General features: G+C 40.3%; 1 protein-coding gene across 1 annotated transcript in view; it reads right to left on the bottom strand.

The window, feature by feature from the left end:
- Window positions 1-11,015, bottom strand: part of LOC110542271 (transmembrane 9 superfamily member 2-like) — a 92,973-nt gene extending 81,958 nt beyond the window's left edge. The window contains exon 1 of the mRNA XM_060374675.1: window positions 10,905-11,015. Within this exon, the coding sequence (XP_060230658.1) occupies window positions 10,905-11,015 (111 nt within the window). The remainder of the gene's footprint in view (window positions 1-10,904) is intronic.
- Between the last annotated feature and the right edge of the window lie 2,425 nt (window positions 11,016-13,440).

Genomic DNA, 13,440 nt, shown 5'->3' with positions numbered 1-13,440 from the left:
AGATAGAGAAGCAAAATTCACAATGTACTATTGGAAAGGATAAGATTTGAACTATGTTTTAAAATGTGCCTCTTGGAACCTGCTATATTTAAAAGAACCTTGATAGTTCCTCATATCAAGTATAGAAAAAACATATTACTAATAAATTGTGTTTCAGTGATTGGTCAGTGAGCTAAAGATAAAGGTTAGTAGGATCCTTACATCGTGTCTCACACAAGGATATGTGAATCTTACTTAAATATGAAGAACTTAAAGCATAAAACACTAAAGAATACAAGGGATATTTAACTTTATAATCTTGTATGGAGTAAGAAAGCCCTTCCAAAGCAGTGGACAAAACTCAAAAGTCACTAAGCCTAAATTAAAAGAGAAATGAAATTTTAAAAATTGCGAAGAGAAAGCACACAAACCCAAAAGTCAACAGATAAGATAAAATTTTCCACATGTTCCAGACCTGGAACCAATTTCCTCACTCAAAGAGTTCTATAACTGGCTATGATGGCACACTCCAATAGCACATGGTAAAGAGGATGAATCAGGAGGATGTCAATCTGTACATCTGCAATCCTGACAGTTGGATAGTTGAAGGGAAGATGATCCAGGATCCTGAGCTCAAGGTCAGACTGAGACCTATCCATGAAACCCATGTAAAGGTGGATGAACTAAACTTAACAGCTATAATTCCAGCACTTGGGAGAATGAGATGGAGGCCAGCTGGCCATGCCGTGAGTTCTAACTAAAACATGGCTACAGAGTAAGACTCTGTCTCAAAAAGAGAAACAAAAAAAAAAAAAATGGGAGGAAGGGAAAGAGAAAGTTAAAGAGGACGAGAGTTAGAGAGGAAGAAAGCAAGATAGGGATGAAAGGAAGGTAGTGGGGGGGAACAAAGGAAAAAGGAAAGAAGAAACAAAAAAAGGGGGAAGAAAATGGTTAAACAGACAAAGAGAAAGAAACAGAGAAAGAAAAACAAGAAATAAAAAGAAAAGAGGAGGAACATAGGAAAAAAGACAGGAAGATGCACTTAAAATTCTGGTCGTGCGTGTGTATAGTATGAGTATATACAAACTTACATCTTAAATGTTTTAAAAGTATTGTTGTACGTGTATGGATGTTTCACCTGCACTTATGTCTGTGTATCACATGTGTGGCTGGTGCAGTGAAGGCAAAAAGTATGTAATGGATCTTCACCTCATAATGGGTACTGAAGTCAGGTTCTCTGGAAGGGCACCCAGAGCTCTCAACCACTGAGACATATTCTTAAATTCTTATGCATTTGGGAGGGGGTTAAAAACAAGAGAAAGAGAAATGACGAGGGGCAGCAGCAGCTGTGGCTATAATCCAAGCACTCACCAGACTGAGACAGGCAAATCTCTACTGTAGCCTAGAAGAGCGACTATGAGATTGTTTTTAAAGAATGAGGGACTCTTTCCTTGGAAGGTTATTACCCAGGACTGTAAAGATGGCTCAGTGATTAAAAGCTAGTACTGCTCTTGCAGAGGACCTAAGTTCCATTCCCAAGCACTCAAATGGTTGGTCACAACCATCTGTGACTTCAGTTCCATATATGACACCCACTTCTGGCCTCTAGGAATACTGAGATGTACTTCTCATGTAGCACACAATTGTACATACATGTAAGAAAGTGCCAGCACAAAAATATAAATAAATAAATCTTTTTTAAGCCCATAAATATGGTATGGGGTATATCTTTTCTTTTGAGTACCTCATTTTTTGATCCTAATGTTTAAGCCGAAATTAAAATAGCTTTCCAAACACCAACTCTTTCATGAAAAAAAAAATTAAGAAATAAAGGGAGAAAAGAAAAAGACAAAAAAGGAAAAAAAGTAGAAAAAGAAACGAAAGGTAAAAGGAAGAAATGAAGGAATACAATAGGAAGGAGGAAAAGAACACAAAAAAAGTAAGAGAAACAAAGAGACAGAAGGCTGGGAAATGGCTCATTGAGTAAGAATGTTTACTGCACAAGCATGATGTCCTCAATCCAAATCCTCCAGAATTAACAAGAAGCCAGGCTTGGTAAGATGCCTAAAACCCCAGCACAGTGTTGGAAGAAGGCAAGTGAGAAAAGGAGCGTCACTGGGGCAGGCTGGCTACTAGCCTAGATCCAGGCTCAGGAATATACTGTCTCAAGGGAATAAGACAGAATGTGATATAGTAAAACATCTGACAACCACCACTGGCCTCCACAAATGCACAGGGATATGTACCCACCCACACACATACACAACACATGTATGTGTATTCTCTCGCTCAGAAAACAAAACAAAATAGGGAGAATTAAAAAAAAAAGTAGAATACAAAAAGTGAGGGAAAAGGGAGAGTGTCGACAGTAGCATAAGCTACAGGGCGGGGGATATGATTTCTCTGGAAATAAGCCCCCTGGAAGGTCCCTGGCAAACTCATCCCACTTGGAAAAGAGATGTGTTCTGAGATTTCTACGCTTTTTCAGTTGTGGCTCTGGGGCTGGAATAGTGAATTCTTTGATCTTTCTCTGTGACACCTGAAACAGCACAACTAACTTTATAAAGAAATTTATTATTAGTAGATTGTTAAAGGCTTTAGTAAAAATAATAAGTTTAAGAAAGGTAATGAATTAGATTTAGTATTAATAGGCATTAAGAATAGTGAAATAATAATAGGCTCTTTCTTAAAAAATAATAACATGAGAAGTACAGCTGGCATGAGTTTACCCCTCCCTTCAGCATCTTGTTCCTAGGGAAGATCATAAATCTCTAGCAGGACATAAGGGAGGATGGTTGACAAAGGTGTATTTAGACTTTGGCAGGTATTCGACTTGGCTTGGAGGACTATTACAGCTCCTGACTTTCCTCTTCACTAGTCAGTGATAATGAAACCATAGTTTGAGGCTTTTGTTTCTTGTTTGCGTTGATCAGAAAGTTTCTAGGCAAAGATTTCTTGTGGGCACTGCCCTATGTTAAAACATTAACTTTGTATCCATGGTAAAAGTCTGAATGTTCTGGAAAGCATGCCAATTTTAAGGTGCTTCCTTGTGAGATCACTATAAAAATACTAGCTTGACTTCAGTAAAGTTGCAGCAGAGTCAAAACCATCAAGGTGTCTCTGTCTGTCAATTCTTCCCCGAAACTGTGTCTTCCTGTCCAAAGCCTTGTTCTCCCGAGGATGATGGGAGCCTGACTGGGCCTGTCCGTGGCAGGAGAGTAAGGTTAAGAAACAGAAAAATACAGACAAGAGAACAGAAACAGAAAAGGAAAAAGAGAAAAAAAGAACATATACAAAAAGAATGAATGAAAGGAATAGAAAGAACAGAAAATAAAAGAAAGAGATGGCTCAGTGGTTAAGAACATTCAGTGTTCTTTTCTGAGGACCCTAGTTCAATTTATCAAGCAGTTACAGCTTCCTGAAACTCCAGCTCCAGGGCATTCACCACCCTCTTCTGGCCTCTAAAGGCACTGCATTCATGTGTACAAAACCACTCACCAACAGACACATACACACATAAGTTTAAAATAATAGAAATAAAATATTTTAAAGAAAGAATAGAAGAAGGAAAAAAAATAAAATTGAAATCAAAAGAAAGTGGAAGAGAAACAGGCAGGTGAAAGGAGAAGGAGGGAGTGAAAGGCCATGGGAAAGGTAGACAAGAAATGCAAGAGAAGTAAGACAAGAAGAACAGAATGAAAAGAAGAAGAAAATAAAGGACAGAGAAAGAGAAGCAATAATAGAAATACAAAGACAGAAACAAATAGGAATAAAGGAGAAGGAATGAGCAAAAAAAAAATAGAGATGAGGAAAAATTAAAAATATGAAAGAACAAGAGAAAGAAGAAAAACATGAAATAGAGGAAAGAAATGAAGAAGAAAGAAAGAAAGAAAGAAAGAAAGAAAGAAAGAAAGAAAGGAAGGAAGGAAGGAAGGAAGGAAGAAAGAAAGAAAGAAAGAAAGAAAGAAAGAAAGAAAGAAAGAAAGAAGGAAAGAAAGAAAGAAAGAAAGAAAGAAAGGGAGAAGAGGAGGCAAAAAAAAAAAGAGGACCACAAAAAAATAATAAAAAAAGAAGGTTAGGGATAGCTCAGTTGGTAAAGTGTTTGCCTAGAATGCATGCACAAAGTCACCAGCACCTCACAGTCAGAGCTTGGTGGCACACACCTATGATCCAAACACTAGGTAATTGGGCTAGGAGGACCAGAAATTCAAAATTGACAGATAGATCCACAGTTAAGAGGAGAGCCAGAATTAAGATCTTAACTGGAGTTACAGGTAGTTGTGACTGCTTGGTAAATTAAACTAGGGTACCCAGAAAGAGCATTGAATGTTCTTAACAACTGAGCCATCTCTTCCTTTTATCTTTTGTTCTTTCTCTTTTTTCCTTCCATGTTTAAAAAGTGGGTGGTGGAGTTTTTAACAAGAGAGAAAGACAGAAAAAAATAAATAGAGAAATAAAAGACAGAACGAGAAAAAGACACAAAAAGAATACAGAGAATAAAATTTTTAAAAGGAAAGAGAAAGTCAGAGGAAAAAAAGAGCAGAGAAAATTTAAAAAAACTAGTGAATGGAGAAAGATAAGAGGAAGGAAATTTAAAAAGAGTAACAGTAAGGTAAGGAAGGAAAAGAAGGAGAGAGAGAGTGAAATCAGGTATCTGGGAATGGTGACACACATCTGTAATCACAGCAATAATGAGGGAGAGGCAGGTTTCAAACTCAGGATCACCCTTGAGATTGAGACCAGCCAGATCTTTATAGTGAATGTCAAGCCAGACTCGCCTACATAACAAGACAGAAAAAGGTGGGGGTGGGAGGAAGATATGTATGACAGGAGGGGAAGGGAAGAAAAAGAGAGAGGAAAATAACGGGGTGAAAGAGTACAGAGGTTGGAGAGGTAAAATAATATTGGAACATGAAAGAGGAAGAGAAGAGGGAGGGGAAGAAAGAAGAAGAGGGAGAAAAAAGAGGGTGAAGGGGAAAAGAAAATGTGATAGGAAGGGAAGGAAGGAAAGAAAAGACAGAATGAGATAAGGCAAAACAAAAATGGAAAAGAGAACGACTGAGCAGGAGTGAAAGGGAAAAAAACAGAGAAATAAGAGAGAAAAGGGAAAATGTAAAAACAAAAGACAAAGAAATAGAATGTGAGAGCGAATAAAGGATAGTAACAAACAGAAAAAAGTGAGAAAGAGATAGCAAAAAAAAAAAAAACAAGAAAAGAGGGAACAATAAAGACAGGAATACAGAAAAATGAACTGAGAGAAAGACATAACAGCCCAGGAGTAATAGCACACACACATATATCTGCAATGTCATCACTTGGGAGGTAAATACAGGAAGATCAGTCTAAGATCATCCTTGGCTACACCTCAAGTTTGTCGTTATCCTGGAATACATGAGATCCTAATCTTCAGACAAACAAATCATAATGAAAGTTTCAAAAAACAAAATAGAAAAAGGAAGGAGTAAGGAAAACAAACAAAGGAGCATAAAGACATAAAATGAGAAAGAAAAACATTAGCAAAGTTTAAAAAACCGGATAGAAGAAAAAGTGGGGAAGAGCCTTGAACTCATTGGCACAGGAGACAACTTCCTGAACAGAACACCAACAGTTCAAAGATCAACAATCAATAAATGGGACCTCGGGTGGATATTGAATGTAGGAGAAAACAAGTAACAGGACAGGAGCCTACCACAGAGGGCCTCTGAAAGTCTCTACCTAGCAGTGTATCAAAGCAGATATTGAGACTCATAACAAAACCTTGGGCAGAATACAGGGAATCATATGAAAGAAGGGGGAGTTAGTATGACCTGGAAAGGATAGGAGCTCCACAGGAACCAAATATATCTGGGCACAGGGTTCTTTTGTGAGACTGTATCTCCAACCAAGGACCATGTGTGGATATAAACTAGCACTCCTGCTCGGAGGTAGCCCATGGTAGCTCAGTCTCCAAGTGGGTACCCTAGTAAGGGGAACAGGCCTGGCTCTTTGACCTCCCCCACCACCACCCAAGGGAGGAGCAGCCCTGCTAGGCCACAGAGGAGGTTTGCAGCCAAGCCTAATAAGCCTAATACCTGATAAGCTAGGGTCAGATGAAAGGGGAAGAGGTCCCCCCCTATCAGTGGATTTGGAAAGGGGTAGGGAGAAGATGAGGGAGGGTGGGATTGGGAGGGAATGAGGGAGCAGGGTACAGCTGGGATACAAAGTTAATAAACTGTAACTAATATTAAAAAAATAAAAATTAAAAAATAAATGGGACCTCATGAAACTGAAACACTTCTGTAAAGCAAAAAACACTGTCATCAGAACAAAACGACAGTCTACAGAGTGGGAAAGGATCTTCACCAACCCTGTATCTGACAAAGGGCGAATATCCAGAATATATAAAGAACTCAAGAAGTTAAAGAGCAACAAATCAAGCAATCCAATTATAAATGAGGTACAGAGCTAATCAGAATTCTCAATAGAGGAATATCTAATGGCAGAGAAACACTTAAAGAAATTCTCAGCACCCTCATCAATCAGGGAAATGCAAATCAAAATGACCATGAGATTTCACCTTACACCCATCAGAATGGCTAAGATCAAACACTCAAGTGACAACACATGCTGGAGAAGTAGTGGAGAAAGGGGAACCCTACTCCATTGCTGTTGGAAATGTAAACTTGTACAACCACTTTAGAAGTCAATCTGGCATTTTCTCAGACAATTAGGAATAGTACGACCTCAAGATCTAGCTATACCACTCCTAGTCATATATCCAAAATGTGCTCAAGTACACAACAAGGACATTTGCTCAACCATGCTCATAGAATCTTTACTTGTAATAGCCAGAAGCTGGAAACAACCCAGATGTCCCAGAGTGGAGGAATGGATACATAAATTGTGGTACATTTACACAATAGAATATTACTCAGCAATTTAAAACAAGGAAATCATAAAATTTGCAGGCAAATGGTGGGAACTAGAAAAGATCATCCTGAGTGAGCTATCCCAGAAGCAGAAAGACCCACATGGTATATACTCACTTATAAGTGGATATTAGACATATAATATAGAATAAACATACTAAAATCTGTACACCTAAAGAAGCTAAGCAAGGAGAAGGACCCTAGGTAAGATGCTCAATCCTCAGTCAGAAAGGCAAATGTCATGGACATCAGAAGATGAAGAAAACAGGGAACATGATAGGAGCCTATCACAGAGGGACTCTGAAATACTCTACCGTGCAGGGTATCAAAGCAGAGGCTGAGACTCATAGCCAAACTTTGGGCAGAGTGCAGGGAATCTTAGGAAAGAAGGGAGAGATAGAAAGACCTGGAAGGGTCTGAAGCTCCACAAGGAGAGAAAAAAAAATCTGGGCAGAGGAGTCTTTTCTGAGACTGATACTCCAACCATTCATGGAGATAACCAAGAACACATGCACAAATGTGTCCCATGGCAGCTCGGATCCTATTGGGTTCCCTAGTAAAGGGAACAGGGACTGTCTCTGACATGAACTCAGTGGCCTACTCTTTGATTACCTACCCCTGAAGGGGGAACAGCCATACCAGGCCACAGAAGACGACAAAGCAGCCAGTTCTGAAAAGAACTGATAGAATAGTATCAGATGGAAGGGGAGGAGGACCTCCTCAATCAGTGGACTGGGGAAGGGGCATGGGAGGAGATGAGGGAGGGAAGGTAGGATTGGGAGAGGGAAAGGGAGGGAGCTACAGCAGGGACACAAAGTGAATAAACTGTAATTAATAAAACAATAAATAAATTTTAAAAAATAAATTAAAAATAATTCAGACAAGAAGACAATTATAGATTCCAGAAAAGGACCAATGAGTTTACAGAGAAACACAAGACAGGTGTTTCTAGTGGGAGAAAAGGACATTTTGAAACAGCACAGACCTGGGCATATACAGAATAAGGAAAAACAACAATAGTTGTCCATTTTACTTGAGGGGGAAAAATATAAGTAGCAAAAGAGTGACATAATAAAATAGTGTTTGGGGCCAAATTGAGAAGACAGCAAAATAAAAGAGTTATCATGGAAAAAAAGAAACAAATAATGAAGCAAGGCAGCCTGACAGAGAATAAGGACAGGTGGAGTGAAGGGGAAGAAATAGAAAGTAAAGGGAGAAAGGAAAAGGATTGGATGAGAAGAATAAATACAGAGGAAGAGAAGGTAGAAAGAAGGAAAAGGATGGAATAAAACAGAAGGTATTAAAAGAGTTATTATGGGGAAGAGAGAAGAGGAAAGGGGAGAGGATGAGAATGAATGATACAGTGGAAAAGAGAAAGAAGATCTTCTATGAAAAACAGAAAGGGAAAGAAAGTGAGAGAGTGAAGCCAGGCAAAGTGGCTTATTCCTGGATAATCCCAGCACTCAAGAAGGCAGAGGCAGGTGGATCTCTGTGAGTTCCACGCTAGCCTGGTCTACAGAGCAAGTTCCAGGAAAGTCAGCACTACAGGGAGAAACCCTGCCTCAAAAAATCAAATAATAATAATAATAATAATAATAATAATAATAATAATAATAAATATATGTATATATTTATTTTATATATTTATATATAAATAATATATCCATATATTTATATATTTATATTATATAATATATATTATATAATGATAATATATCTATATATTTATATATATAGATATATATAAAACATGAGTCCTGTGCTATGGAGCACCCTGTAATCCCAACACATGAGAGACAGAGGCAAATGAAATTTGAGTCCAGGGCTAGATTGTGTTAAAAAAAGGAAACTTTCTCTTAATGAAAAGAAAAAAAAAATCAGGGGCTTGAGAGATAGCTCAGTGGTTAAGAGCACTGACTGCTCTTCCAGAAGAACCAACCACATGATAGCTCACCATCATCTGTACCTCAAGTTCCAGGGTACCCAAAACTCTCACACACACACACACATGTAGGCAAAATACCAATGCACACAAAATAATAATAAATATGTTTTCTTAAAGCACCACACATAAAACCTTCAACCCAACCAATGAGTGGCCCAACTTGAGTCTCATGCCACGAGAGAGACCACCACCGACACTACTAATAATATTCTGCTATGCTTGCAGGCAGAAGGGTATTGAGTGGCTTCACACAGCAACTGATGAAAACAGATGCGGAGACCCACAGCCAAACATTAGGCAGAGCTCGTCAAATCTTATGGAAGAGAGGGAGGAAGGATTGAAAGAGTCAAAGAGATTAAGGACAGGAGAAAGCCTACAAATCAACTAACCTAGACCCATAAGTGCCCACAGAGACTGAACCACCAACCAGGGAACATCCATGAATGGTTCTAGGCCCCACACACATATGTAATGTACAGCTTGGTCTCATGTGGAACCTCTAACAGCAGTAGCAGAGGCTACCTCTGACTCTGTTGCCTGCCTCTGGATCCCTTTCCCCTAACTGGATAGCCTTGTCTTGCCTCAGTAGAAAATGTGCTCAGTCCTACTTGATATGCCAAGGGGTTTGATGCCTATGGGAAGTCTCTCCTTCTCTGAGAAGAATGGGAGAAGGCACAGGGGCAAAAGGGAGAGGGGTAGAAATGACTGGTACTGGAAGGGAAAAGAAAAGGGATGGGAACTTCTACCTGGATGTAAAATAAATAAATTAATAGGAAAAAAAGCCTGGGCAGTGCTGTGCATGCATTTAATCACAATGGAGAGGCTGGGGGTGTGCAGAGCCAGATAGATCTCTGAGTGATTTTGAGGCCCTACTGGTCTACAGAGTGAGTTCCAGGACAGCGACAGACAGGGCTACATAGAGAAATCCTGTCTTGAAAGGACAAACAAAGAAGGGGAAGAGTAAGGAAGGTTACATATCCTGTAACGACAACATTCTACAGGCTTGGAACACAAGGATGATATACTGTTGTTGGAAATCAGCCTGGGCTATCCAGCAAAATCAAATATCCCCCCTCCCAATTTTTTTTCAGGGATGTTCATCATGCCTTTCTGCCTATCATCCCAGCAAGGAGGACTTTGAAGCATGATGATTGCCAATTCAAGGCCTCAAAGCCAGCTGGCAGCTCTAAGACCCACTTACAAAAATTATGTTGTTAAGCATGATGATCACCATGGAGATGGCAGATGCCACTCTTGGTTACAGAAGACCATGTCTCCAAAATTTAATAATAATAATAATAATAATAATAATAATAATAATGATGATGATGATGACGACGATGATGATAAAGTTGGGCACAGTGGTGCACATACGTGAGTCTGAACTTGGAAATACGCTGAGTTCAAGCCTACCCTAGATACAGATACTGACTCAAAATGCTATCAGAGTGGGAGGAAAGAGAGGGAAAGGATGACAAGGGCACAGAGACCGCCGTTCCACTTCCTGAAACTCTCCTAAATGCCTGAGTGACAAATGCTCCTTTCTCAGTACCAGCAGCCTGTACAAGTAACCAGCATTATGAATGTTATGCATTCTGGAGGATCAGGGCAACCAGAAGGAGTACCCAAGAAACAGAGCAAAAAAGGTGTGAAAGCCCAGGAGGGTGGCAGAAAGATGGCAGGATCCTGACATGGAGGGGAGAGGGGTGAGTAGGAGGCAAAGAGGGTGGAAGAACTGAGAGAAGAGGATGGAAGAGCAAGGCGAGGCTGTGGGTGATGGGGATGCTACAGAAGGGGGCGAGCAGAGTAGACAACAGGGCAGAAGACAGGGCAGAATGGAGGCAGAATAGGCCAAGGAACCTGAGGCCAGGAGGACACAGGGAGGGCTGGGCACGGGAAGGCCTGGGTATGGGGAGGGAAGGGCGAAGAATGGGCTGGGAGGTGGGTAAAGATGCTGGGAGGCCAGAATTCAGGAAAAAGTATGACACTATACCAAGAGGGTGGGCCTGGGACCGCCCAGTGTCCACACTGTGGCCTTCCCTGAGGGCACTTTACTCCCACTGACTCCTCACCTTGCAGTGAGAATTAGGTTGGTCTTCCTCACAGTACATGATTGGAGCCAGTCCAGGAAAGTGGAAAGCGTCACAGATAGCGGCCAAGTGCCACAACCACAGCCACCACATCGTCATCAGGAGGGCAAGTCAGGGCTTGGCTCCCAAATGGCGACTTCCTGGACCTATCTTAGCCTCTGCCTCCGGGACAACTTTCCTAGGGACAGACCGAGACGGGAACTGCTGGTCAACTGAATCATAAAGGATGCACCAGGAAACGGTGACCAGTGGGCGGGGTAAAGAACTTTCCAGAAGAACTTTTACATTGTTAGGACCCTGTTGCTAGGCTACTTAGCAGTGACAGTTGATAAGCAGGTGAAGTGCGCATGCCTGCATATCATGTATCACTTACACTTTGCCCAGAGAAATGCCGAACTCTTCCGCCATTTTGGTCACATGTCACACTCTACCTCACTGGCAGCTGGGCAGAGGGGCCATGGTGAGGAGGTGGGAGGGGCTGTCTTAGTGCTTTCAAACTCTGAAGTTTTACTTTTTGAGGACTTTTTCTTTTTTTCTTTCTTTTCTTTCTTTCCTTTCCTTTCTTTCTTTCTTTCCTTCTTTCTTTCTTTCCTTCTTTCTTTCTTTCTCTTTATTTTTTCTTCCTTTCTTTCTTTCTTCCTTCCTTCCTTCCTTTCTTTCTTTCTTTCTTTCTTTCCTTCTTTCTTTCTTTCTTTTTTCTTTTATTTTATTTCCTAAGACTAATACTATGGCCAGGGAAATGACTCAGTGAGTAAAGTTTTTGCTGTTCAGCCTACAGACTAGAGTTTGATGCCAGCAACCAACACAGTGAAAGAAAGAAAATGAACTCCCCCTAAAAGTTGGTCTTTCAATGACGTATGTCTCCCACAGAAACAAATAAATGTAATTAAATTTTAAAAAGAAAATACTCTTAAAAGTATTATCACCCTACCCCCATCTTTACTGGTGGCAGGGCTTGGAGAGATGTGCTGGGAACAGGGTGTGACAGTGTGTATGAGGACTTCAAGACCTTGTGGTCCAAGCATAGACAAACATCTTTAATCCCAGCACTTTGATGAGCGAGGCAGATGGATCTCTGGGACTGTAAAGCCAGCCTAAACTAGGTAGCTCATTACAAGCCAGGCAGGACCCTGCACAATAAAACCATGTCTCAAAAAAGGGGGGGGGGTATCAATCAAGTACTTTGACTTTAAATAGCTGTGTTTGAAATGAGACAATAAATGAAACAACACATAAGTTGGCTTTTTGTTGTTGGGTTTGATTTTTTCTTTTTTAAGTTTTTTGAGACAGGGTTTTTCTGTGTAGCCTTGGATATTTTGGACTTACTTTGTAGATCAAGGTGGCCTCCAACTCACAGAGATCAGAGTGCCTCTGCCTCCCTGAGTGCTAAGATTACAGCCCAGCTTAACATAAGACTTTTTACTCATTTACAAATGTAATGCAACTCATGTACAAATGTAAGTTTTACTTCCAGTCCTGTTAAATGCTGCTATTACAAATTGTTTAGAATAATTAACTTATACAAATTAATGGTTAATCAGTCAGACTCATGGTCAATGTTAGATACTAGTCTGTCTGTTCTTCTTTCTTTCTAGCCATGTTTTCACTATGTAGACCAGGGTAGCCTGTAACAGACATCTGCTAGGGATTAAAGTGCTAGAATTAAAGGCATGTACTGAGCTTAATTTTCTCTTGAATCAGTATGTCTTTGTGTTTCTTTTTCTTGCATTGTTGAACTGACTAGGATTTCCAATAAAATATTGAAAAGAAATGCAGAGGATGGGCTTCCTGGCCTTCTTTCCTACATTTTTGTTTATGTGGGGGGGGGAGTATTCAATTTTCCATCACTGAGTGTTGATAACAACAATGCGGTTTTTCATAGAGCTCTTTAAAGGGTTGCAAAGTGGGCTTTGAGAGACCAAAGAATTAAAAATCAGTGGGTATAGTTTTAAACTTTAAAGCACAAGCCTGAAGTAAGACTAGCTAGGTGGAGACAGCTTCAGCCACCGGTGGAGAAGAACTAGACTTAATTCCCTGAGGGGAAGAACTAGCCTTACTGCATTCTTTTCCCACCCACTAGAGATACAGTTGCTAGGAAACTGGCCCATCCCCCTGGGCCAGTTTGGGGGGGCCTTCCTATAGCCAATCAATTCAAAATGCAACCTCCTCTTTTGTGTTTCAACCAATAGATGCTTGCCAGGCAGGAATCTCCCTGCTTTGGGTGCACTGGGAGGGAGCAGACTCTTTAAATCACCCAACTAACCTGAGCATGAGGCTCTCAGCTCTCACCACTTTGGCAATGATGGTGTGTGAGTCCAAGCTGTAGTTTATGATAAAAAATAAACCCTCATGTATTTAGAATAGAGTCTATTCCTGGTCTTTTGGGGTCTCCTGAACTGGGCACAACAGCTTTCCTTTCTAGTTTATGGAGAATCACCTTTCCTTTGTCATAAGAAAGTACCTGACACAAGTATCTTAAAAGACAAAAGATTTATTGGGACTCCTGATTTTAGAGTAT

This window comes from Meriones unguiculatus, chromosome X (genome assembly GCF_030254825.1).
Source record: "Meriones unguiculatus strain TT.TT164.6M chromosome X, Bangor_MerUng_6.1, whole genome shotgun sequence".
In the NCBI taxonomy this organism is placed as follows: Eukaryota; Metazoa; Chordata; class Mammalia; order Rodentia; family Muridae; genus Meriones; species Meriones unguiculatus.
This window is presented reverse-complemented; position numbering and strand designations above follow the sequence as displayed.